The sequence below is a fragment of the Anarhichas minor genome, unplaced genomic scaffold (assembly GCF_050575085.1).
Source record: "Anarhichas minor isolate MPS153535 unplaced genomic scaffold, ASM5057508v1 ptg000010l, whole genome shotgun sequence".
In the NCBI taxonomy this organism is placed as follows: Eukaryota; Metazoa; Chordata; class Actinopteri; order Perciformes; family Anarhichadidae; genus Anarhichas; species Anarhichas minor.
In genome coordinates, this window is record NW_027466456.1 from 15,406,159 (window position 1) to 15,431,500 (window position 25,342).

The window sequence follows — 25,342 nt, forward strand, 5'->3', positions numbered from 1 at the left end:
TTGTTGTCAGACACTTACAACAACAACATGATCCTGTCAGTGGCAAAAACAAGCACTTTTAGTGGACATAACGTTACATTGATGCTGACTTACAGCGTTATCCCTCAATATCGGACCGGTAATAAAACTGTTGTCCCCATTTGTCACTAAGACACAAAAAATATGGGAAAAATAGGGTCCTGGTTCACAAACCAGTGAAGTTACCCTTTAATAAACAGAAGGCATGGCAACATAAGCAAACAACACTACAACCGTCCTCACATTTTGTTGCACTGCCCACTATAAAACCATGAGAAAAGCGAGGACAAGAAGACAAATATAGAAATCTCTCACGTGAAATGACCAAAGCTATGGCAGAAGATGTAGTGTTCATGTAGGTTCAGAATAAGAGGCCCATTCAGTAAATATGTTTGCTTTTAAATCTCTAAACTCTTCAGAATGAGGATGAAAGAAGCATTCAGGCAGCAATTGCATCCATATTGATTGACATCTGGTCTATATTTAGGATCATTTTTTAAATACTTCATAGGGAACTATAGTGAGCTATTTATCTTTAGCCTTCAGCAGCTGATTTAGGACCGACCCTTTCATTAAAGTGTTAGTTGAAAGCCTTTTCGTTAGCAAGAATTAAAGCCTGGGGTCCATATTTGAAGAATTATAGCATAGCCTCCTGAAACAACATTGTTTTACCACAGACTTGGTTTGGATTTTGGATTTACGGGACTGCAAGAATTTCCCACTTTCAACATGATTGATTGAGCATTTGATACATAGACTCACCGTTTGTAACAAAAAGCCAGTTGAGTCCTACAGAGATGTGTAAACCTTGAAGTGATACTAAGCATTAATTTGAACTATGTGAGACTTCAAACTTCCTTCCTGAATGTCTGTGAATACATTTATATGAGCTTATAAATTCAGGTTTGTGCCTAGGAACTGACATCCCTGTGTTTTCTTAATGACATAATGTGTTTTGAATTGTTTTTTATAGCTCGTAGCTTCATAAAACCCTATGAGGTACTGGAAGTATTGTGTACATTGTCCATAGTTACACTCTTTTGTGACATTTTCCATTCAAATATATGTTAAAGCTTTTCAAGTCAATATTTGTACTGCATCATTAGCTCAAATTAAAGCGCGATGATTCACTGAAAGAGTTATTGTGAATGAACAGAATAGTATTTGGCAGGTCATCGTGCCAAAAACTTAAATTACTCCATCCAACGTTTTCCTGAAATCTTTCCTTGGCACTTGTTCAGAAGATACAAAAGGACACGTGGGAATTATGAATCTGAACTTCCTTCACTCCTTATTCATGAACAGGAAGTTGCAGTTCAAAATTAGAAGTACGAGTCATACTTTTCTTATAAAGAGAGTAAAGAGAGAGACTGAGTTGCTTTTCATCCGAACTAACGGGCTGGTTTGCTGCTATGTTGTGATCTGAAAAGACCCATTGACCAACCCAGAAGCACAACAGACTGAGCTTCACTGTTGACGTGCTTAACAGTGTTCATATTTTTGTTTTATTGGTAAATTTGGAGTCACCACCTCTAAATGCAGATGAAAATAAGTGGTTTGGCCTCTATTATTCTTCCCGAACAAACTCATTCAATCAAAAGCACCATCTGCTTTAACCTCTTCAAGGACCATAAAGAAAAGAGCTTCGACATCTGTACGCAGTTGTTGAGTGATAAACAAACCTGGCAACAAAGTGACCCTTAATTTGATAATGATAGGAAAAAAAAACATGATAGGAGGAATCAATCTGATAAAAAACGGAAAAAACAATAATGGACGCTCAAGTGATTTTTCCTAGTGTCATTTACCAGTGACGCATCATTAAGTCCTGTTTTATCAAAGATAACAGAAAACACAGAGGAACCCATAATGAGGAATTCAAATCAGATACAGACTGGAAGAAAGAAGCACAGCAATAAGGCCATTCAGGTTACCCTAATGTGTTGAACTCTTAACGCCTTGACCCACCCCCGAACTTGTGAGTAAGCCGGCTTTCCTCTTTTGTTACAGTCTCTCAGAGCAAATCCAAAAGCGATGCGTGTAAATCTGCAGTATGAAACTCCTTCACATTACAATAACAGTAGACAAGATAGATAGAATCAGTCAGTGTTTGTGACCCACACCATGACCCTGTTTCTAGACTGCATGCTTAAATGCTTTCATTGCCTGAATCTGTTGTTGCAGCAAGGTTTGGGATATTTAGCAGAATATTTCCTTTGGTGATTTTTGAGCTTAACTATGGTCTATCAAGGTCAGGCCTTAGTCAGAAAGTAGTCGGGGGGGGGGGGGGGAATAAAAATTGGTGAGATACAAAATCTTGACAGCAACAAGGGAGACATAGACCAGGCTTATACACTTACGGTTGCCTTTTACTTTAAGAATAAGGCCAGCAATCTCATGAGAAGACCAAAACCAACAAAGCGTGTTTCAATACTTTCGGACTTCTCTTTCTTGACTTTGGCACTCAGCTTCAAGCTTATTTGTTCCTACAGACGACATAAATCCATAAAAGGCTGGGTACTGTAGTTTTTTGCTAATGTTTTTTTTTGCTAATGTTACCTAAACAGGGGGAAATAGTAGCCAAATTGGTACGCTGGACGGTATTTATGGTTGCCGGACAGAATAGTTCTAGTGTGGTATCATTGTCATCAATAGAGAGAACTCTGTGTAACACTAAGTGCAACGCTGGGTGTCACTGATGTGTCTTTATGTTTAAGTTTTTGAATAACAATGAAAATCTTTAGCACGGAGTAATACGCCTCATCAGGCTCTGGGTACACAGGGAATACCTCAGTAGTTAGTGGAGGAATTTATTGATGGTTTTGGTACTTTCATGATATTTGTTTACAATAAGTAAAATATAGAATATCGCCTCACTCATCCTTTATCAGTGCTTCTCCCTGAAATTAGTTCAACTGACAGCACATACATAAATAATGACGTCACATTTCACCAATTTTAAAGGGCGACTCATTCCTTAAAAAGACTTGATTTGTTTGCCACCAATTATAAAATTGACAACAAAGGAGATACAAGTTAAAAAGTTAAAGTTAAATATACATCAGTGTTATAATTACAGTTTGTTGTGCTGCCCTCCTGTGGCTATAAATATAAATTAATGCAATTTGAGTTAATTTAATTTCAGTAACTTAACTTAAGGTATGTTCATATTTATATACGCTTGTTTCATACACTTTCACTTCATTCATTTCGAGAGAAGAATCTTTGCTTTTACTATTAATTGTGATACTGCCACTTTTTACACCATTGCAACATTTAAACTCACCTTAAAGGCATCTGCTAGAAGCTCTGCTCCTCTCTGATTGGTCCGTTTGGAAAGGCCCACAAAGAACTCTCGACCTGAAAAAAAGATGTAGATGCCACTGAAGTTGTTTAGGCAAAATATCAATTCAATTTAACTTACTTAATTCAATTCAATACAATTGTCTCTATGCCTGTTCGGACAATTGAATTGAGCAGCTCGCCACAGATCAACAGATACACAATAGAACTCAAAACAAATAAAGGCTTTACGCTTACAAAACTATGTGGAATTAATTATAAATAAGTACATTGATAAATTACTATCTACAAAATCAATCTAAATAGATACACAAGGTAATGTGACCATACAAAAGCATTTAAAAAAAAATACTTCCTAGTATAAGGAACTAAGAAAGCATTATAAAGCAATGATTAGTATAATATCTGGAGTATAAACATATAGACAACATCCAGAAACTTCTGAAATCTGTTAAATCTACAGTGATAAAGTCAAAAAATCTTGAACAGCAGCAATACAGCGAGCCTGTTGAGCAACGTTAGGGGAACACTGCAGTCACCACAGTGTGTACTTTATGCATGCTTGTGAGAAAGGCCAACTGTGGTCAGTACGGTGGGGTATAAGCAGACAGAGGCCTGAAAGCCTGGCGAGGCTGCAGCAGCACACTGAGCTCAGGGATGGGCTCCTAACATAGCTGCTGAAACTTTACAAAATGAGCCGTTAGCCCGGGGCCCTGCCAACAGGAAATGTTTCTAGCCCTGCCATGTGAAACCGATTTCAGCTGGAAGGAACGAGTGCACGGAGCCAGCGTCTAGAAACCCAATTAGGTGTACTATACTTTTTCCTTGTGGCCTGCGCAGTGTAGAAGACTCTGACCCACATTTTTACTCAACATACGACCGTGCCCACGATTTTCTGCCCTTACCAAATTTTATCATCTAATGCCATAGAAAGAAGAGGCCCGTGGTGAGAGCCTGGAGTCTTGTTGATTATATTTGACCATGCAGTATTCAGGGGAAAGTCAGGGGAAATGCTGCTTAGTGTTCTGAGGAACCAGGTCAGAGGAATGTTTGTCCGTTACCATGTTTTGACTCCAGAGGGTAATTTGTAAATTGTATCATGTTAGAAATAACACATTAGGTGTCTTGAGATGCACGAATAACGGATGAGGCAAAGGCAACCACAACACAAAGCATCTGTTATACAATTTTAACAGATTGCTGCAAGCCAATCAAAAACATGTATGTACGTTTTGTCGCTGCATTAAAATATTTCCTGGAATGGTGTGAGAATTTCTGCATTTGTTAATGGCCGTGCAGGGAAATATCTAAAATAGAGCCCACGTCATTACTGACCTCAATCATTGAAGCAGGGTGGAAAAACACGTTGTACCCTTCACTTTGGTCTGTGTCGAATTATTTTTTAAAGTGCTTTATAAAGTAAAGGCTTGAAAAATAAAATAACAGGTCTATTAAGATAACCTTTAATAGCAGCTGTAGGAGACTTTAACACCATGACACACATCTCTCCTTCCACAACCCCCACTTTGTTTTAAGCCAAATTGTATTTTAGGATTTGACTTGCAGTTAAGGTGCAGTGTAGGGGATAAAACCCAAGGATGTATTTCATAATGATATCACAGTGACCCTACGGCAATAAATGTCAGACTTGCATGTATCCACATTTGCACCCAGTACAAACTGACACAGTCGACATGGTGCCACCTCTCAAGCTAGATGTATAATCCATAGGTCTTCTTCTTCATAGTTTCATCTATATATTCACGTATATATTTAATTTCTGTTCCGTATAAACTTACAACTGTCGAAACACTGCTAAAGTAAAGTACGCTTGGACGTTATTATAGCGCTTTACTACTATTTTATGCAACTGTATGATATACCTTGTATGAATTTATACAAACCCAAGAGAAACAATGTTCCACCTTTTGTGAGGGTGACAGCTACATTTTCTTTGTAAAATCTTCCATATGTGGAAGGCTGTTTGATGGCGCAGAAGTTTTAGGTGTTCAACAAAATACAATGATTGAGGAGACAGTTGTACCTGTAAAAAGCACATCTCCTCCATCCAGTGTGGCGTTCTCGTCAGTCATCTCCACAATGTTCAGATTCAAATCCTTCAGAGCTTTGTTCATTGCCTCCGTCTGGAACGACCACAAAGGACAAAAACAAGATATCCATTTAAAACATCTGCGGAAATTAAACAAAAGACTGAACTGTGATGATGTACATTACACCACCAAATGGTACAAACCATCAGCATTTCCTATCTTTGGGAATATAATGATACGGTCTAGTTCTAAGTAGACATCTCTAAACAAGATGATGAAAATCAGTTTGAGGATATTTACTGGATTTCTTTAAGGCACAGTGTTGAGCAGTATCCATATGATTGAGCACAATGAAGCAAAACCTCTCTCCAACAGGTTGCTATGACATAATTTTAACGAACCATGAAATGATGTCATTTTGGAGAAAGTACTTTCAAACTTTTACATGGCGGTGGCTGTGGAAAATAGGTATGCTGAAGGACCAACATCAACTCGAAAAAAAAGCATCTCCCTGTCCACATGTTCTGGGTCATCCGTCTTTCACATATTTATATTGTGGAAGTGAAAGCATGGCTGCATCCCGGATAACATTAACATACATAATGAAATGCATTCCCTGGACGGAAAATGAGGGGCCAACCACATTTCACCTGCATGTCATCTCTGCTGAACTTAAAACGTGAGCGACGAGCAAGTCTTTTCTTTTGGCTGAACTTTGGCTGGTCTGTTCTCCTGTCTGACCGCCCAGTGTGATTTTACCATCCTGTTTTTTGGGGTTCCTGCGGGACTAATTTCCAAGGCCAGCCATGTTAGCGAGTGCATCAGTGTTTCCACAAGCCCTATCTCACTATGACCTCAGCCTGCTCACAGTTCTTTTTGCCGAACACAATGCTTCTGCTTCTCCTCATTTGTGGACAGCCGAACCATGAGGTCATCCAGGTAGACTACCATGCACTTCCTTGATAAAGGCCTGTATGCGCACAACTGTCCTTTGCTTTTGCACAAATGAATATGTAATGGCATGATACGCTCAGTTGCCAGTTCAGTAGGTACTCCGAGCTAAAGGTGTTTCTATTTGGTCCACCCCATGTATATCAATGAGAGTAGGCCAAATAACGTTATAACGCAATATAGTTCAACAGCACCACAAACTGCATCCTCAGAAATGAGGCAGGGCTGTTGTATTAGACTGCATTAGTTTTAGCTAGGTGTACATACATTAATAATCCGGCTACTGAGTGTATATTCAATAACAACATTTATTAGTGTTTAAAGCTGTTTGTTTGCATGACTGGTTCTGTAAATGACCTTATGACTCAATGGCCCACAACAACAATGACACTCCCTTTCCAGAAGACAAAGTGAATTCCCAAAGAATAATCAAACTTTCCCCTATGTTTCATCCTTACCGCAGAGATCCTACTCATCTTTCTACTTCAATTAATCAGGAAGAACACAGCGTCCTTCCAATGGGTTCACAAATGTGTGACAGCTTTGACAGTAACAGCAGCATATTACGCATAGGTACCAGTTAATCCCCCTCATTTTTTGTTTGTGCAAGCAAAGGCACCGCCAAGGAACTCTCTGCTATTCATTTAGTTTGGTTTCTAGGTCTGTTGGGTGGCAAATAAAAGGTTGAGTCAGATTCTGAGGAAGTAAACAACTCAGATGATTCAGAGAGAATTTGTGCTTTTGATGTTTGTTCATCATCCCATTACTGTGTAGTCTCAGTTGGTCCCAGCCAGGGTATTCCTGCTCAATCACCGATTCATCATTTGTGACACAAACTCAGTCAGTTCAAACACTTAATGGAATGATGACCTCGTCTGCGGGTCTGTGAAATCAGCGAGGCCGGATTTGCACAGCCAAACTGGAGAGCAGGGAACTTATGTTTAACACCCTGTCCAGATCATATTGAGTATATAACCAAAACACATTTAAGAGAAAACACCTTTCCCAACAAGACCGATCATTATACACGCTGTGCTGCGTCTCCACAACAGTCATCAGCCACAGCTTTTTCCTTTCTTCTTCCGTCTGTAGCTTACTGGAGCCTCTACTATCACAGTGGTCGTCTGCCCAGGAATCTGCAGGACTGTATGAAGCAGCTCCTTACCTCAGCTCTCTGGCATTTCCTCTGACATCACTGGAGGTGATGTGACCCAATTGGTGTTTAGGCCCCCTCCTCACTATGTGACATGTAATGGTGCCTATACATAGACAACAGTGTGATATGCTCTGTCTGCTGTGTGCTTGTGTGGTAAAGAACATCAATTAGGCTGCCTTTCCACATAGACCCCCCCCAAAAAAATGTAACTTGTGATTTTGGTTAAGAGATTTAATACACACAGAAAATGTAATGTTGTCAAAGCACAAATACTTGAGTGGAAAAAGAACTAGAAACTACATTTGAAAAATATCATGAATACGGACTACAAAAAGACACTAGAACGCTTAGAATAATCACCCAACTTAAATGTTCACAGAGCAGACCTCGAGTATTATCAATCTGTTGCTTTAGAGCCAATGACAGAATCATCCAGTCTATTCCAACAGAGTGTGAGCTGAATCTGACCCATTTACTATGCCTTCCAGAGGTTTTGCAGGTACAGACTGGAGGCAGTTGCTGAGAACCAGCTCCACATTGCAGCACCCCCGGCTATCTTTGGGCCTGTGCCAAAATCAAAAATTGGATAGGTTGTACTGGATTAAAGGCACTTTTTGGCCACAGGATTTATGTTCTGAGTAGTAGCACCAAGAGAAATCAGCAAATATATTTTATCAAAAGGGAATGGGTCCATTCTGCTTTCTAAAGCATGCATTCAAAGTCCCAAGCAACCGAATGGGGATTTGGATTTGGACAGAAACACTACATATCGCTGCATTTCATCCCAAATTGTCTCGTTGGCTTGAGACTTATTGGAGCAGATCTTGTTTGTACTGAAAGTATTCAAAGACTACAGCTGCCATAAAGGGATGCACCTGCTCAGCTACAGGTATCCTATTGGCTCAGCTGGCAACATCAGGCCTGGCGTAAGCCAAGAAACCCCCCCTGACTCCATCACACACCTAAGCTGCATTCTTCATGTAGTTTACAGCACATTTTGATGCTGCCATCAGCATGTTGTAGCAGAACCACAGATTTGTTGAAGCAGCTAACCGATATACTTGTTGTGCATAGTTGGCAGCAGTGCACATTTTTCCTGCAATCACACATCCACTTCAAGGTAAAGTTAGGATTTTGTTCTGACATGACCCACTACAATCATTGATATATCAAAATGTTATTTGTGGGGACAAAACATGTTTTAATCAGTTTTCCATTGTTCATTAATTTCAAGTCATTGACACACATTTGTCAATCAGACAATAGCTGAATAGATGGATCACACTATTCTCGAAAAACTTTCTACAATTAAGCTGCAAATGACATTTCAGTCTCATTTCTTCTTATTTAGCCATCTTCATCAGTCTAATGAAATGAATGCGTGTTCATGAGTTTTGCTATAGGTTGTGGCAGAGTATTAAGTGCTGTAAGACAAAACAATTAGCATGCCGCTGCAAGTCCTAAACAGCTTCCCGCAGACACACTGCTAATTGCAGAAGATTAAGAATTAATTTAATGTTTCCTCATGTGATTCATATTGCATTTACAGACGAGTAAATCTGTCATCTGGGTACAGTTACCAGTTTCAGGTCTATCAATCACTAAGTCAGGTATGTCTTTGAGTATTGACAGACATACCTGACTTTCTGGTTTGTTGAAGTTATTGTGCTCATTATCGTTGAGACAAAAGGTCAATATACTGTTTAAGGTGCAGTGTGCAGGATTTGGGGGCAAAAACGTGCAGGGCCCCATCTATAGCCAGTGTTTGGTTTGTCCGTTCTGGGCTACAATAGAAACTTGGCGGCCGGTTCCGTGAGATCCACTTCGTATGAGGTAAATAAATGTCTCAATCTAAGGTAACGAAAACACGATTCTTATTTTCAGGTGATTATACATTAAAGAAAACATATTAATAATGGCATATTCCATTTCTACCAATAGATCCCCCTAACACACTGTTCCTTTAAGCTGATTGATAGCAATTTCCTGTCTGTACAGTATATACCGCTCGTGGTTTCCCCTTTCCCGGTCTTTGAAAAAAGCTAAGCTAACCATTGACTGACTGTCTGTAGAATCATGTTTACCATACAGAACTAAGAATGGCATCAATATTTTCACCTAACTCTAGGCAAGAAAGCAATAAGCATTTTTCCTAAAATGACAAACAACTGCTTCATCGGGTCGGACATTTCAAGTTTCTTTTTTGTCTTCTCCCTCTCTGGCCCTTTTCTCCACTCCTCCTTCACCGACTTTCATTCTTTTGTTGTTTCTCACATTCCCTCTATTCTCTTTAGACCCTTGTGGCAGGGTCAAGAATGCTCCTACAGTGGCTTCTAATGCAGAGTGGCCTATTATCTCTCACCATGAGGGACATCCAATACCCCACCCTGCCCAGGTGCCAACTCACTTTGCCAGCACCTCCTCCTCCTTTCCCCCCCAACCGTCTATGCTCCTCTCCTCTTCTCTCCATTCTCCTCCATTTCCCCTGAGTGTTTGGCCAGGCGACATGCTGTTAGCTAGCAGCCTACTTTGAATGAAAAAGGCCTTTTAAAATTCATTAAGGGCTGAAGGCTCCGAGATCCAGTAGGTCTGCCTGACACATTCCTGCCGTTCCAGCACAGGACAGGGGAGACGGAGCAGAGAGAACAGCCTTTCATTTGGGGCTTTTTATGGACCCCTTCTCCATTCTCTCGCCCCTGGTACCCGTTGATATCGCATTCTGCTAAAAAGGACCATCAGTCTGATGGAGCATGGTGCATTTGGAGAGGCAATAGAGTACACAACAAAAGCATTCCTGAAGGTCATCCTAGCCTCCCTACACCAGGCAACAGAGTCCCACGCTCTCCAACATAATGGGGACACAGCATTCCTCCAAGCCTCACACGCAAGGAGGTCAACCTCTTTAAATGACACTTATCAGCTGCAGTTTGTGAATTAACAAATCACATGAAATCAATGGCATATAATGCCAGGCAGCTTGGTTGGTTAAGACAACAAAGAGGACGTTAAGCAGTGAGTTATATTGGGGGTTGGGTGGCAGGACAAAGCATGCCCTCCGAAGGGGTGCCATGGTCTAAAAATGTTGGGAACCACCGGCCTATCTACATTGTACAACATTAGCATCTGGAGTTGTGTTTCTGGCAACCTGGCAAAGAAAAGTTCAACAAATCACTCTCCTTTTAGCTCTGTTTTGATCTCCACAATCTCCTGGGGGATCCTATGTTCACAAGGCAGTTGCTAACTTTGTCTGCTGTTTGGCGTTGAGCAGGTGAGGTTTATGAAAGCTTTTTTGTTGAAAACAACTGCCTGCTGCGTCTGAAATGGGGTTGATGAGAGCGAGAGTTATCCAAAACAGTAAAGTTGTTGGCCGTATCCATAAAGCTGAGATTAACTGCAGAGTCAAGCGATAATTCTCGTCATCACTATAAGCCCCTCCTTTCACACTACACAAAGTTATTTGATCTATTGTTAATATAAAAATGATTGCAGCGTCGAAGCTATGAAAATACGTAAACATAACAAACGTAGATTCCATTCATTTAAAGAGCTGTGTTTAAAAACGAGGACCAAAAAGGACTTGCTTTTATTGACATGTGGGCACAAATTGGAACAGAGAGTCTTGTGCGTCATAGCTAAGGGTTTGGCTGGACGTCCAGGACACAGATGATGATCATAGCAGACACTGTAGCAGAGGCCTAATGCAGAGGAAAGTTCAAAGACCAGTGGAATACAGAGTAGGAATAATGGCTGTAATTCAGGGCAATCGACCAAATGGAATTTGCCATGAATGCACAAATTTCATATACATCTTATGCACAAGGTATTAAGGAATTCCCTTTGTTAGCTAAGAGGAGTAAGTGCGATTAAATGTCTGAATTATAGATTTGTCAAAAGTTTGCCAGGGGCAAGTGTCTGAAGGACTGAATAAATGGCAGCCATAAGGGAGACAATCTACAGAAGCTTAGATTCAAATCTTACTCTCAATTGCACAGCCACACATGCACACACTAAAAATCTGAAAGTGTGAAGTTTTCTTATCGGAAATCAGTACCTAATGATTTCTTTTCAGTTTCTTGCAGGAACAGTCCTCACAAAGGATACACAAAGTACTCATACATGAGTCACACGGGTATGTGCAGGCATGGAATAAAGGGCCCAGTCTGATGCTGTCATGGTGGCCAAACGTTGCATTCCTAAAGGGAACTAACTGCAAAGGTTCGGACTGTCACAGCCTGTAACCAAAGTATGAAATGACAACATCTCATTTAGTGGCAGCCAAGAGAAAACAAACCCTCCATGGCCTGTCCTTGTGTTATCCAAACAAATCCTTGGTGTATGTCGGAACATACCTGTGGTTAACCAAGCCATGACATCTTTCCCCCCCGCAATCCCCCCCCAGCATTAGGATTACATTAATGTTGAGAAGTAGGTCAATGTGAAGGCGTGCACAGTTAACAGTAGCAGATCTGGAGGTCGATCCCACCACATCGACCACAAGGGTCTGGCAGGTTGCCTCAGTAAAAGAGCTGTTTCAGCCAGACCGACTGCACTGTCAGACCGCCTTCACTTGGGGCTCCCAGGATATCAGGGCTCCGAGGAGGAAAATGCCACACTATAGTCCTGCTTGGACACATTTACAGCCGTCTGAATGGTGAGGGATAGCAGTAGGGCCAAGATTACACAAATCACTTGAAAAGATTGTGAGGAACAAAGGAAAAGTGCAGGGCTTTATCCGATTGTTAAATGGGGTGTCTTCAGCTTCTAAAAGCATGGTATGTGTGAGAGGTAATGGCATTTCAGAGAGCCGAGAAAGGCTACAGCACCCTTCATGTAATTACAAATAAAAGTGTGGATGAGTGGCTGTGTAGAGATGCATTAAAGAGAAATAAAGACTTTTCCATAATTAGTTTTCTATTAATGCTCTCGTGGCTGTTAATTAGCTACTCATTTTATTGTTTTTAGATGGAAACTGAAATTGAAAGAGAATACTAAAATTATATTTCATCATAAATTTCAATCAACATGGGTTTCAATTTGGGTCCTGGGGTGATACATATAAAAAAAACAATAAAACTATCTACCTCCATATGACTAAAGCCTCAATAACCTAGGTCCCATTTTCTAATGCATTTTAAAGCTGAGATGATAATCAAACCTTTTACACATCCTTGTACATGTGCAGCATGTTACTGATAAGCTTTGTAACTGCAGAGGTTCTTAGAAATGATTACAGATTACGGAGTACCTCTGTTGAACAAGGCTTGTAGAATCACTCTAAGATAACACTCTTAACCGCTAAGATCCTCTTCTCAGTAAAGACGACCCCGCACATTTCTGTGAAGGACAGCAAATACATCTGGAATTAGAAGTAACTGTCAAATATGCAGCAATAGTGAAAGAGGAAGACAATGTAAAGAGAAATGATTGAGAAACTTCATCCATAAAGGAGGAGTGACTTCAGTATTATCTAGTACTGCAACACCTTGCTGATCACAGTGCACACTCACATAGAGACACACAAGCATAGCTGAGTACTGCAAAAATAAACAGAAATGCGAGTCTCTCCCAGAGCTAATAAAGAGCTCGCTCCAATCAGCAGGGCTGTAAAGAATGTGTCTGCTGCCTACCTCTCACTGCGATGGCTCCACAAATACAGAAGAGCTGCAGGCTAGGAACTGTTGGAAAGCAAAAGGATGGAGGCTGTTGCTTGTCGAATGGATGTGAGCCTCCACCGTGGGGATAAACAGAGGGGGCTTCGGTAAATACATCTCCACTTGGCACCGACTCCTCTGTGTTTATTGGGTTTGACCCCCACAGACTGGACGTCTATACCCAAACAAGAGGGAAAAGCCAATAAACTCACCTACCTCATGGAGAATTACAGTTCACCCTTCCCTGGCTGCATTGGTCTGATAAATAATAATAATATCTTACCAAACATCACAACACTATATAAAACGGTAGCTTCCCCAGTAGGGAAGATTTACTACACATTACACTCACAACCAAGAATTCATGCTGAATTGCTTCTTTTTTTTTTTGGAGGGTACAAAAATAAATTGCCAACTTCCACAAGCATTGCTGCAATGCCGGCTGGTTGGAGATCAGCAATGGTTGTTTGTACTCAAGACGAACAGCTTGCATCGCCCTCCAGGTCGCTCTGCTCCATATCACCGACAAGCAACACTAATAAAATGCTTTTACAACCAAGATTTCCTGTGCCCTAGACATGAAAAACGTTAAATATTCCAAAGATCGGAGGCCTAATGTTCACACTGTGAGTGCGAGATGGTTAAAGGTCGTTCCACTCTCCTCTAACATTTTAGGGGGTTATAAAGCTCCTCAGCTCTTCTGATAAACTGAGGTTAACTTGAGCCATTTAACTGATGTTATTATTATCCAAAAGCAATAAATCACTAACGGCCAAATCAGTGAAAAGTTATATTTCAACATTATAGCAAGCCATATTGAGAGCAACATACAGAGAAAAAGATGCTGTTTGGCCTTTCTTCTTTTTTTTCATTGAGGGAAACCTGAGTGGGAAACCCTTCTCACCACCACCTTTGGCCTACCTGGGATGACTGACACAGGACCACCCACATCTCTAGTCAAGGCTGGGATCTCATGTGCTAAGTCTAAAGTCTGTGTGTGAGCAGAGGGCCATAATACTGTAGTGTTCGCAGAAGAAGACAAAACGGGTTGTTTATCTTTTACTACAAATCATGTCCATTTTACATCACAACTAAACACTTTGCAAACTATGCTCTGCTATGCCAAACCACGTTTTGAAAATTTGAGTGTTTTCCAACCATTTAGGTCATCCATTGTTTTGTTTTTATTTATTTCTAAAGAATATGAAAATCTTTAATCAGAAAATTGATTGAAACTTACATGGATTGTGTAATCCATTATAGTGAACATCAAGTATGTGTTTGTTAGGCCTTTTCAAAGCAATCACCTTTCTGTTTATTGTATTATTTTATAGAAATCAATGGAAGCCAAAGGATGTCTGGAAAGTGGCAGAAAACATTCAAAAATCTAAAAATATATAAATGTCAGCAAAAATGTAGAGTAAACATGATTTGTAGTTTAAGGATGAGTTTACTCAAATTACAAAAATACATATTTTGCCACTGGTACCGATGCAATACAATGGAGGAGATGGCTTTGTGTTTTTGGTGCTCAAAGCAAAACAAAATACATAACAAATTAAAAGCAACATCTCTTTCCAGAAACAACATCCTGGTTTCTGTCGATAATCTACAGAGCTCAGTGTTTCACTGGAACTACTTTCTACCAAAGAAAAGAAGAGTCTCTGTTAAAACTGTTGATGTGTTCAGTGGATTATCCTGAGAAACAGGAACACCGTCTCTAGAAAAACAAGCTGCTGTTGCACTTTTCAAATACATTTTTATAATTCTGTGAGCCCAAAACACAATATTCCATCATCTCTGTTGTATTAGAGATGCAACAGAAACCTAAGATAGGGAATAAGATAATTACCATCGGCAGCAAATGGGTTGATACCACTAGATGTAATTCAAGAAAACATCAATACCAGTTATCAATAAAAAAAATAAATAAATAAAGTTTCATAGAATTTTACAATATGGAAATTAGATCAAATGAAAACTTCTTAATTCATATGAGGAACACCCCCACAAGAAAATGAAATGTGTACAGTAATTGGGGAGAAACAACACTTTAATGAAGCTAAAACTTGTAAATGGTGGTATGGCCCTTTACGGTGCTGACAAGAAAGTGTGGGCTGCCTGAAATTTCCAGAAGCTTTTGTTAAACAATCAAGTCAGACTGAACTGATTGACATTCGGAAACAGGATGAACTGATGTAAGATGGTAATGTGCTTCAGTAGACATCTGCCAGGAAGGCTTTGTAGAAGTACGTATGGTTTAGGATTGACAAAGGGAACGAGCAGTTGAATGGAAAGTTGAATGTGTGACAACTGTCACGAGAGGTCATTTCCGTTAACTTGTCAGGCTTTCCGAGAGCTGTGGTTAACCGACTCGCATTACCCTTTGAGAATCAAAACTTGGCACACGTGTCACGTGTACCAAAGATGATTCAATAGAGACGATTCCAGTAGGAATCCCCATTGTGTTTGTTTTTGTTCCACGGGTTGAGGCCCCTGGAAAGTAAAAATACCCAGAGCTCCAACATATTTAAGCTGTTTCAACATTTGTGAGGCCCAAGGTGTGCCAGAGAACGGAATGTCCAACCAAACACACTCCGCAAAGATTTGTCTATACTGCCCGGAGCCTTACGTTCCGTGGCTTTTCCCTGTTTAGTGCTTTTGGTGCATTGTAAAGCAGGGAGTTCAGAGCTACAAGAAGGGTCAGGTAAGGAGGCGGAGATTTTAGGTGAGTCACATTTAAGTTCTTCTTGAAGGCTTTCCCCACTCTCTCGTCCCTCCCACGCAGGGGGTACGCTTAGTATACAGTGCCGGCTTGCTCAAAAGAAGAGGAACCCCCGGCTAAGAGGTCAGGAAAGCCACAGAAATGAGGAGGGAGGATAAGGAGAGACAGAGTCTGAGCATTTTGATATGACGAGTGTGACTGACAATGGCTCTTCCCTCAAAAATACCTCCCACCATGTGCTCCGATACCGTTTTGTTTAAGCTGTTGATATTCTGAATATCTGCGGAAAAAAAAGAAAAAAAGTGACGCAGACGGTCTAGATTGTAAAAGATCCGTTTATATATTTTCATATCGGCATTCTTTTCATTGTTGAGTTATTCCAGTGGTTGCTCACTCTGTCCAGAATACTAAAAACAGCATGGAAATCCAGTGCGTTCTGCAGAAAGAAAACACCATCATACCACACGGTTACACCCACGATTTCCAAAGAATGCAATGGACTTCTTCCCAAAGGGGGAAAAAGCTGAGTTTGCCAGAGAAAGTACAGACTAACTGCCCATTATGAGGGATTTCCCAAAACAGCCATGTGAAGTTAGATGTATGGGAGGGGCTAGTATGGAAAAATGAGGAAAAGGGTTGTGTGTTTTAATCTTGAAAGGGAAAAAGAAGAAGATGGGCCAAAAGGTTTCCCATAAATGTTAATGAAGGGCTTTCCCAGAAAGATTTTTTTTCCTCCTTTCCAGCATGAAACAAGAGGTCAGGTGCTAATGTCAACCAGCAGGGCTGAATCCAGGGATCTGCCTTTAAAGTATATTAGAAGAGAACCACGCGGAATTAACCATACTGCAGGGATTTAGCAGTGAATGGTAAATGGAAAATGGACTGTACTTGTACAGTATAGCGCTTTTTTAGTCTTCCGACCACATTACATGTCATCACTCACCCCTATTCATACACTGATGGCAGGGGCTACCATGCAAGGTGCAACCTGCCCGTCAGGACCATCTAACATTCACACCATCATGCAATACATCATGCAATGCAGTACATCATACATCAGTCTGACATGGACTAGCGGAGCTTGGGATAGAACCGCCGATCCTCTGACTGAAGGACTGAGCCCTAACTTAGAGTTAACTTTGGATGATGATGTGTTAGAAACATTGAGCAGACCTCATTCACAGAGAAGCACACGCATATGAGAAAACACAAGATGACTGAAACATTTTGGTTGTTGTATGCACACTGGCTGACATCGCTCTGGATTGCTGGTATCTTTATTCTTTGCTTGCTTATATAATTGGCTTTCAAATCTTCACAGTAGCTTGTCTAAAGATAGCAAAATCAACTTTAGCTGAAGACAATAATTGTCGGGTAATTTCTAAAATCAGATTTGTTCAGAATCAGTACTTTCACAAGTTACTTTGGCAGCATTTAATCACAACGCAAGTGCAGTCCAAGGGTTGTGGAAGCAAGTTGTCTCTGGTGTTGAGAGGACGGTTCTAAGACACCACAGATTACTGTTTTGTGGCACACAACAAATTCAACAGCTCATTAGTTATTTCCCAAGTGTGCTGACAGTAACAAACAGCAGAGACCACTGAACTCGTAAATGATTTAATGATTCTTTTAGATACACCATTCAGACCAAACCATCTGACAGTTCTGCTCTGCGTCAATAAAGGAACAGGTGATTCCATTGTGTCGGTGTATAATCATGATGTTATAGTGGGAGGATTACAGTAGTTACTTTTACGTATTTACCGTACAGACAGTTTTACTACAGTTGATATTAAATACCTGAATAATGAAAAGTTGCCTTAAGTGGATTATTATACATGTATATATGAGTCAGTCTCCAGTGGGGCAGCTTAATAGTACGGATGTCATCATTGTGGCTACAGGCACTTGAGGATGAATTAGTCGACAAAATGCTGAATAACAATGGCGGAGATTTTTCTGGTTGCGTTTAGAGGCCTTTGTGTACTTAACAACAACAGTAACAAAAATGTGAACATTTTTAGAAATCCAAGGCCTTTCTTCACTTAGCATAACACATGGAGATCCCTTTAATGCACACTTCACTGTTAATTGATAACTTTCCTGTCAGTGGTACCAGACTGCCAGCAGTCAGGCGCGTTCAAGTCTTTCAAGCTGCACATGTAAGCCATGTGTGTGTGTCTAGGAGGGCCACAGCAACTCTTACCCTCGGGCCTCCATGCAAAAACATCACCACTGCTACAGCGAAACGAGACAGACTGTAATGGAAACGGCACACTTTCCAGACACTTGAGGGAATAGCAAGCATCTCCGCCTGAGCCCCGTCAAAAAAAAAAAAAAGTACAGACTACTACCCCCCCCCCTCCAATCTTCTCACCGTCTCTGCTCGTCTGGTCGTCTTTCAGGAATAACTGGGCAGGTTTCATAATGATTAGAATACATTATAGATAATAAACCCTCAAAGATAAAAAAAAACAATTAAATACCTAATTCATCCGGCATTGTATATTCAGTACAGACCTGCTTATTTTTAGTGATGAAAGGTTCTGCTGTATGAGACACTTTACTTTGGAAGAGGAGACATTCCTTGGACTCAGTGTTTTGTGTTGCATACTGATCCTTTCATGAATAAATAGATGAATCAGAAACGGGAAGACTAAACCTCCAAAAGAATCACAAGATGGTTTAAACAATGTGAAAGATATTCTGTATGCTGCATGGTAGGCCTGAAACGATTGGTCATTTAATCAATGAGGCGATCGGCAAAAATAAAAAATTGATTATCAATTTAGTCTTTAAATAACTGTTAGTTGCTGCCCTACTGTATGGTGTACAACAAACAGTGGGACTGTTTGTGCACAGAAAAACAAGGATCCATTAGCTGACACTGTGGCTGCACTTCAATCAAATGCTCAGTTTACAAAGGTGTTTGTATGGAATTAGACAGACTGAGCCCAAATGATACATTTCACCTAAAAAAAAAAAAAACACAAAACACAAAACACCAGCATTTGGTACAAACTGGTTCACTTGTGCAGTTTCAGACTGATTTTGATCTCACAAGTAATCCAATTTAATCTTTAACTGATTTGAAGGTTAAATTAGGACATTCCCTGTACGACAAATTAAGACTTTAGTTTAGAATGCAGCCCTTATTATCTGGATAATGTAATCATCTAAAGGTGTCCACATCAGAGTAAAAACAACAATGTAAATGAAGTAGTGTTGAAGTGAAGTCCTGGCATCTGCTATAGGTGGATCACAGATTAGAAAAGCAGCTATAAGGTGAAGTAAGCGTGCCACTCCCCCCCCCCCTTCTTCATTTCACCGTTATAGAAATGGATCACATTTCGACCTTCCCTCTCAATCAGCCCCCTTCCATCTGATAACCTATAGTGCAGTTCAGAAGCTCTTAAACCTCGCCATTCTTGACATTCTCGGGATTCTGGATGGTGTGACCTCATTGGGTGAGTGAAGCTGGTAGGAAAATAGCCCCCGGCAGAGCCTTTGCTCCAACATGGAAACTTAAGCTAACAAAGAATGTATGATGTGCAAACTTGACTGTGGCTCCACCTGTGAGGGAAAACAACATGTTTTCCTACGCTAGCGTGTTTTCAATCCAGTGTGCAGATTATACTGTTGGTGTAAAAGCCAAACGTGAGCCAGAGTATGTTCAAGAAATGCACACACACACACACGCACTGACACTGCACCTATCTGCATTAGAATTATAAGGCAATTGTGCCAGCTCAAGTTTGATAATCTCACAAATTTAAACGTCTAACCGCACATAGGACTATTAGGAATATTTAGAAAACAAAAAGAAGAATGTATTCATTTAATGTGCCCACAACATGTTAAGCACTGTACACCTTAGGATGCAAGATGAACTTTAGATAAATCTGATAATAAAATCAAATCAAATCCAAGTTAAACTGTTGCACTTGTCCTGACTGCACATGAGTGAGCAACATGAGTGGTAATTACATCTGGACAGTAGATTCAAATGTATGGTCCTATATTCCTATCCTGTTGTCTGTCAGTATACATTAAGGTACTGTGCAACACTTTGTTACAGTTGATTTTCTGGACCATTGCCAGACAACCACAACCTTTGTAATTTAGGGGCGCTGATGCATGATTACCTCCTGTATGTATAGCATGCTCTTTGACTTTTAGTGAGGGAAGATGTTGTAATCATCAATCAATAATCTGAGATTTTGAACTGTGAAATCTAAAATCCCTGTTGGAGCTCAACTTGTGCATTTGACTAGTTTTTTTTAAGCACCAGAACTGAGCGACTTGAACTTGTGAGCAGTTGGGTTGTTTGCTAATTTTCACTCTCTTTTAGCTCCGTTTTTGGTCTCACACCACATCTTTGGCTGCTAAATGGTCCACTACATTCACCAGCTAGTCGCTAACTAGTCAGGTGCTGAGCAGGTACGGATAGCGTACGGAGGGTTTTTGCCTATTAGCTCAAAACAGCTGCCTGCTTATAGATCCAACAGCCACTGTGAATCTAGGACCACATACCAAACATGATAATGCCTTAAGAGTGTGACGAAATTCATTTGTTGGCAAACAATTACTGAATCACAAATTTTACAGTGCAACTTGACTATCCAGTTGAATTCATGTTTCTGCCACACAAAGAATATAAGTCCTTAACTTGTTTTGTTTGGTAGCTTTTTGGATAGCTTGATCTCTTTGCCGTTTCATGCTGGACAGGAAGCAAACACTTGGCTTGTCAGAGCTTGTTAACTGGAAACTGCCGTCTATGGTTTTTATATGGAGGATTTATGAGCGAGGTGAGACTCAACTATACAGTCTGGCTGAAGAAGCAAAACAATGAGCTAAAAGCTGCAGAGTTGGATGATAATCCTGTGGTTTTATACTACAGACAGCCATTACAACAATACAGGAAATCCCTTTATTCAATGACGGCATAAAAACAAAGTCTAGCAAGTTTATGTGGCATCAGAGAATGATTTTATTTGTAGGTCCAAAAGCAGAAAGAGGCCGGTTGAGGTATGAGGTGCGGGTAGTGTTGGATGCAGATGAGGTTTAATGAAGAGGAGGAGATGGCAGCAGTTGTGCGGTAATGCTTGTTGCAGTTCTGTAGGTAAAAAGCAATTATATGGCCCTCTGCTTTATGGAATGTTCCTGGAATACAGAGCAAGGCGATTCATTAGGTTTGCTAATCAAGCAGAGTGCTTGTCCCCCCGTGTGTGTGTGTGTGTGTGTGTGTTTGTGTGTGTAAGCGAGTTGCATGCCTCTCACTGGAGCACATAATTACTAGTTGGTGATAAAAAGAGGAGAAGGGGGCATTGTGGGATAGCTGTGGTGTGAGTCGCCATTTGTATCAGGGTTTATATAGGGTTTATTGAATAACTATAGGTGGACATGATTAACTACATAGCTGGGAGCTCAGGTATGCACTGACTGACAGACACACACACACAAACACAACACACAGGGATACACGCAGATACATATTAATCAATACTTTACCAAAGAAATACCAGAATCTGCAAATGCTTAGAAAAATGGCACGTGTACGCATAAAATGTCACGTAGCCTGAAATGGGCAATATACACACATAGACAAACCACAAATGTGGAACTATCAGCACGTCAGGCCAAAAAAAATGGAAAGATGTTTATACTCATAACCAGGCTCTGAAAACATTCATTTAGTCAGGCTCTGCTGAATCATTTACCAAAAACTAAGGTGGAAAAAAATATATAAGCACGGAGTCTGGCTTTTACGTAATGCCAGCAGCCAGTCAGTCAGAACCACAGGATGCATACAGGGAAGCAGAGAAAACAAACACTGAAGGATGTCCTTTCTGCATACTTGATGCTTTTCCCAGCCGCAAATACCAAAGTTCGCCGGGACGCTGCAAAACAGATTCACTCTAAACCGACCTGCGATTTTACCTTATAAGGGTTTGAATACTTTGAGCCTTAAGTTGTGTGCGTGTATGTATACGTGTCTGTCTGTGTGTAGGTGTGCTGGAGAAGCTAGGATTAGTTTAGGTTAGAATATTTCGCTCAGCTCGTTAGTCTTTTTGTTGTCATCTAGAGATGGTGTCTCTGGCAGCATCAGCGGTGGTTAAGGAAAGCTTAAAGCAGATGAAGAGAAAATTCCACGGTTACCACTTGGTCTTACATCGTTCCATTCCAGCGGCCCATGATAGCAATACACACACACACACGTACACACACACACACACACACACACATACAGAAAAGCTCCAGGTGTTAGGTCTGAACTGGAACATTGTTGGAATTCTAGTAGCTTCGATCCAAAGCCTCCCCCTCCTCTGCAGTTCTTGATGTTTTTGCACCATTAAGGCTAATATTTACTGCAGTCTGCTCCACCGCCGCTGGATGAAAATGGTTTAGTACTCCACACATCACAAGGCGATGCACCTCTCTGATGATTGTTATCTTTAACCAACCAACAGTCGTTTTGCAGGTGGATTTTTTCAAAATGTCTCTCCAGCTGATAAGCAGTCACACCACTTCTTTGACAGCTTTTACCCAGTGGGAATTTGTTACTAATATAGGTGCACGTTTGTGGCTTTCTTAGAATATGATCTACTGTATTTTGCTACACCTTTGGCTATACATCTGGTGGCTTAGAGTTTAAGATAAATACTGAGGTAATGCCTCATGATCTTTTCCAGCCAGGAACCTTTGTTGCATGTCATACCTCCTCTCCATTTCCTGTCCTGTATTTTGACTGTGACCTATCCAATAATGGCAAAATGGCCAAATAAATCTTTAAAACTGCTTCTACAAATCCTCAAGATTTCCTGTACCTTAGACAAGAAGGATAAGAAAAATAAATCATTTGAGAGACCATAGTTTACAATGAGAATGGTAAATGCCTGTCCCCCCAGAGTTCAGTCATGTGCAGTGTGAAGATACTGTACATCACAGTCTGCCTTGATGAGAGGAAAGGCTTTTAACATAGTTATATATATACTCAAAACAAATGCAAACAAATGGGAATAATTTCCAATTAAATCATCACAAATCTAACCATCTAAAAAAGTAGCATCTTAATTTACAGTAGCGCGAATACAAGCTCATATTTTGAACATATTGTTTAAACATATTGGGGAAACTGGCCAAAAAAATATTGCCACAGTTTGTCAATTGTCTCATTTTGACAAATATGGTCTGATATGCTTTGTGTACAGTGACTTCACAGGCTGTCACTAAAAAGCCATCTGTGCTGCTACATATTTCTATTCTTAGATTGTTATGTTGAAACAGTTTTACATCTTTTTTTAAGGAGCGAGCTCTCAGAAAACCGATGTGTCATATCTGTGCTGCTGTAAAACAAAGTACATCCAAAGGAACCTGCCGCATGTCAGATCTCATAATGGCAGTTCAGTCACAGCTGCACGTCTGAAACAGAATACTGATTAAGATGCACAAGCCCTTAAATAAACGTGACACATGAACAAGCTACCTAAAGTGCGCTCATTATGGCAAGCATGAAGAGGCAAAGCATGCCCAGCCTTCTGCCTTACAGGGGCAAGGCCACAAAGTTTAACCTTGAGGCCAAGAGGCCACATGTTGCAGTTCACAGAGACGGCAAACGCTCACACAGCCATGCATGCGACTAATCAGACAAGAATCCACGTGCACACACTCAGTCCAAGTTAGACCCTTAACTGTCTAATCAACAGCTGTTGAGGCACATATGCAAGTGAGCTGACTTCATGCCAGTGATAAGAGTAATACCTCACTTTGGAGTCACAGTTCAGGGCCTACATGATGGCAAATACCTTTGTGAGTGCTGAACAACGACTTCATTTGGGGTCCTAGCCTCGTTTAGCCCCCTGCTCAGGACATGCAGTCATTGGTCTAAATAGGATCTCCATGCATGGTGTAAAACACCCGACACATTTTCTGCGCCTACACACCCGCAATGTCACCATAAGACAAAAGTGATAGGAGTGACAAAGAAAAGAGCGACAGACAGCCGACCAACTGCTGGCACAGAAATCTTAGCAACTGTTCAATTAGTAGAAACATGGCGTAGCGAGAACCAGTCTTACCAGCTTATGTAAAATGCAAAACTCTTTTTGATAATAATAATAATGCATTCTATTTGTAACGCACTTTTCATAAAAAAAAATATATATAATATCTGTCACAAAGGATTCAGTTGACATATTCTTGCCCTGTCCTCTCCATCTTTAATCCATTATTCCTTTGCAGCTAAGCCCTCAGTTCAGATGGCTGGGATAAACGAGGCTGTACTCAATACGTTCAGACCGTGGCTTATTTCTGTGCCTAATTCTGACCGTGCTGTTTCAGTTCCACTTATTCCATCACCATCTCCACAGACACCAAAAATCCCTGTTGGATGGTTCGAGGAATCTCAAAACAGTTGCATAATACAGGAGATTACAAAACGAAGAAGTGAAACTGAATCGCATGATGTAAACTGACAATTTAACCATTTGCGGGCAAAGGATTGAATTTAAAAACAACTTAAACTTCCAAACTGGCTGTAAATGAAGGAGAAACAGATGCAGCAGAGTCATTTCTGCTGTGAACAAGACCATATGGGTGACTTGGGGGGGGGGGGAGGGGGGGGGGGGGTTCCATTCACAAAGGATGGGCCGAGCATGACCAGCTCTAACCTTTTACTACAAGCATTGGAAACCAGGATCCAATTTTATCATGCATCATAAAGGAAAAAGATCTGACAGAAAAAAAATCGTTGCGTACATCGCTGCAAAATCTTTCCAAATCCCTTAAACTTTGTTATGATTTCTGGCCCAAACCATTTAAGACTTTTCCCAAAAGACGCCGACGGCTCTCATGTTGCTATCACCCGGTGATGTCATGGACTCAATCTGAAAGGATTACGCAGATGGTGGGAAAGATGAACTCAGTGTTAGCTGAAGGAAAATGCGGATTCCTCTGACAAACTATGGGAAGAATGACGAGGAATTTGGCAACATGTTAATCTCTTCCTTCTTACAAAAAAGATTGGGATCGACACCAAATTGTTTCTTTGTAAATGCTCAGCCTGCATTTCATCAAACAAAAGTAAATTCCTCCTCAAGGCCGCAGGAAACAAAATGAACAAAGACTATTTGGGACAATGCAAGAGGGTCGATGCCAAATGACATTCTGTGTGAGAACAATCAATTCAAGGTGCTCGCTTTCTTGTGTTCCATTAGTCATTGTGCTTGAATGGGAATCACAATTGAGGTGGAAGAACATAGCAGTGTTATCGCGATTCCACTTCCATTACAAGTCGGTGTCAATAAAAAACAAATAGAAGCATCTCCCAAGGATACAAGTTCAGTGGAGGGGTAAGTAAGGGATCAGATATGGTATTATTATTATTATTATTGGTATATACTATATTTTACATTCCTGATGTATAATTTCAGTACATTGCAACAGTCATGAAATAGCTGTTGAATAAGTCATTGTCCTTTGCAGACTC

The 25,342-nt window shown here is 40.6% G+C and overlaps 1 protein-coding gene across 5 annotated transcripts in view; it reads right to left on the minus strand.

Moving 5' to 3' along the window:
• ddah1 (dimethylarginine dimethylaminohydrolase 1) overlaps positions 1–25,342 on the minus strand; it is a 71,084-nt gene that overhangs the window by 12,146 nt on the left and 33,596 nt on the right. For all 5 annotated transcript variants that reach the window (XM_076088368.1, XM_076088371.1, XM_076088367.1 and 2 more), the window contains 2 exons: positions 5,366–5,465; positions 3,305–3,378 (listed from right to left, as the gene is read on the minus strand). In XM_076088368.1, the coding sequence (XP_075944483.1) occupies positions 3,305–3,378; positions 5,366–5,465 (174 nt within the window). The remainder of the gene's footprint in view (positions 1–3,304; positions 3,379–5,365; positions 5,466–25,342) is intronic.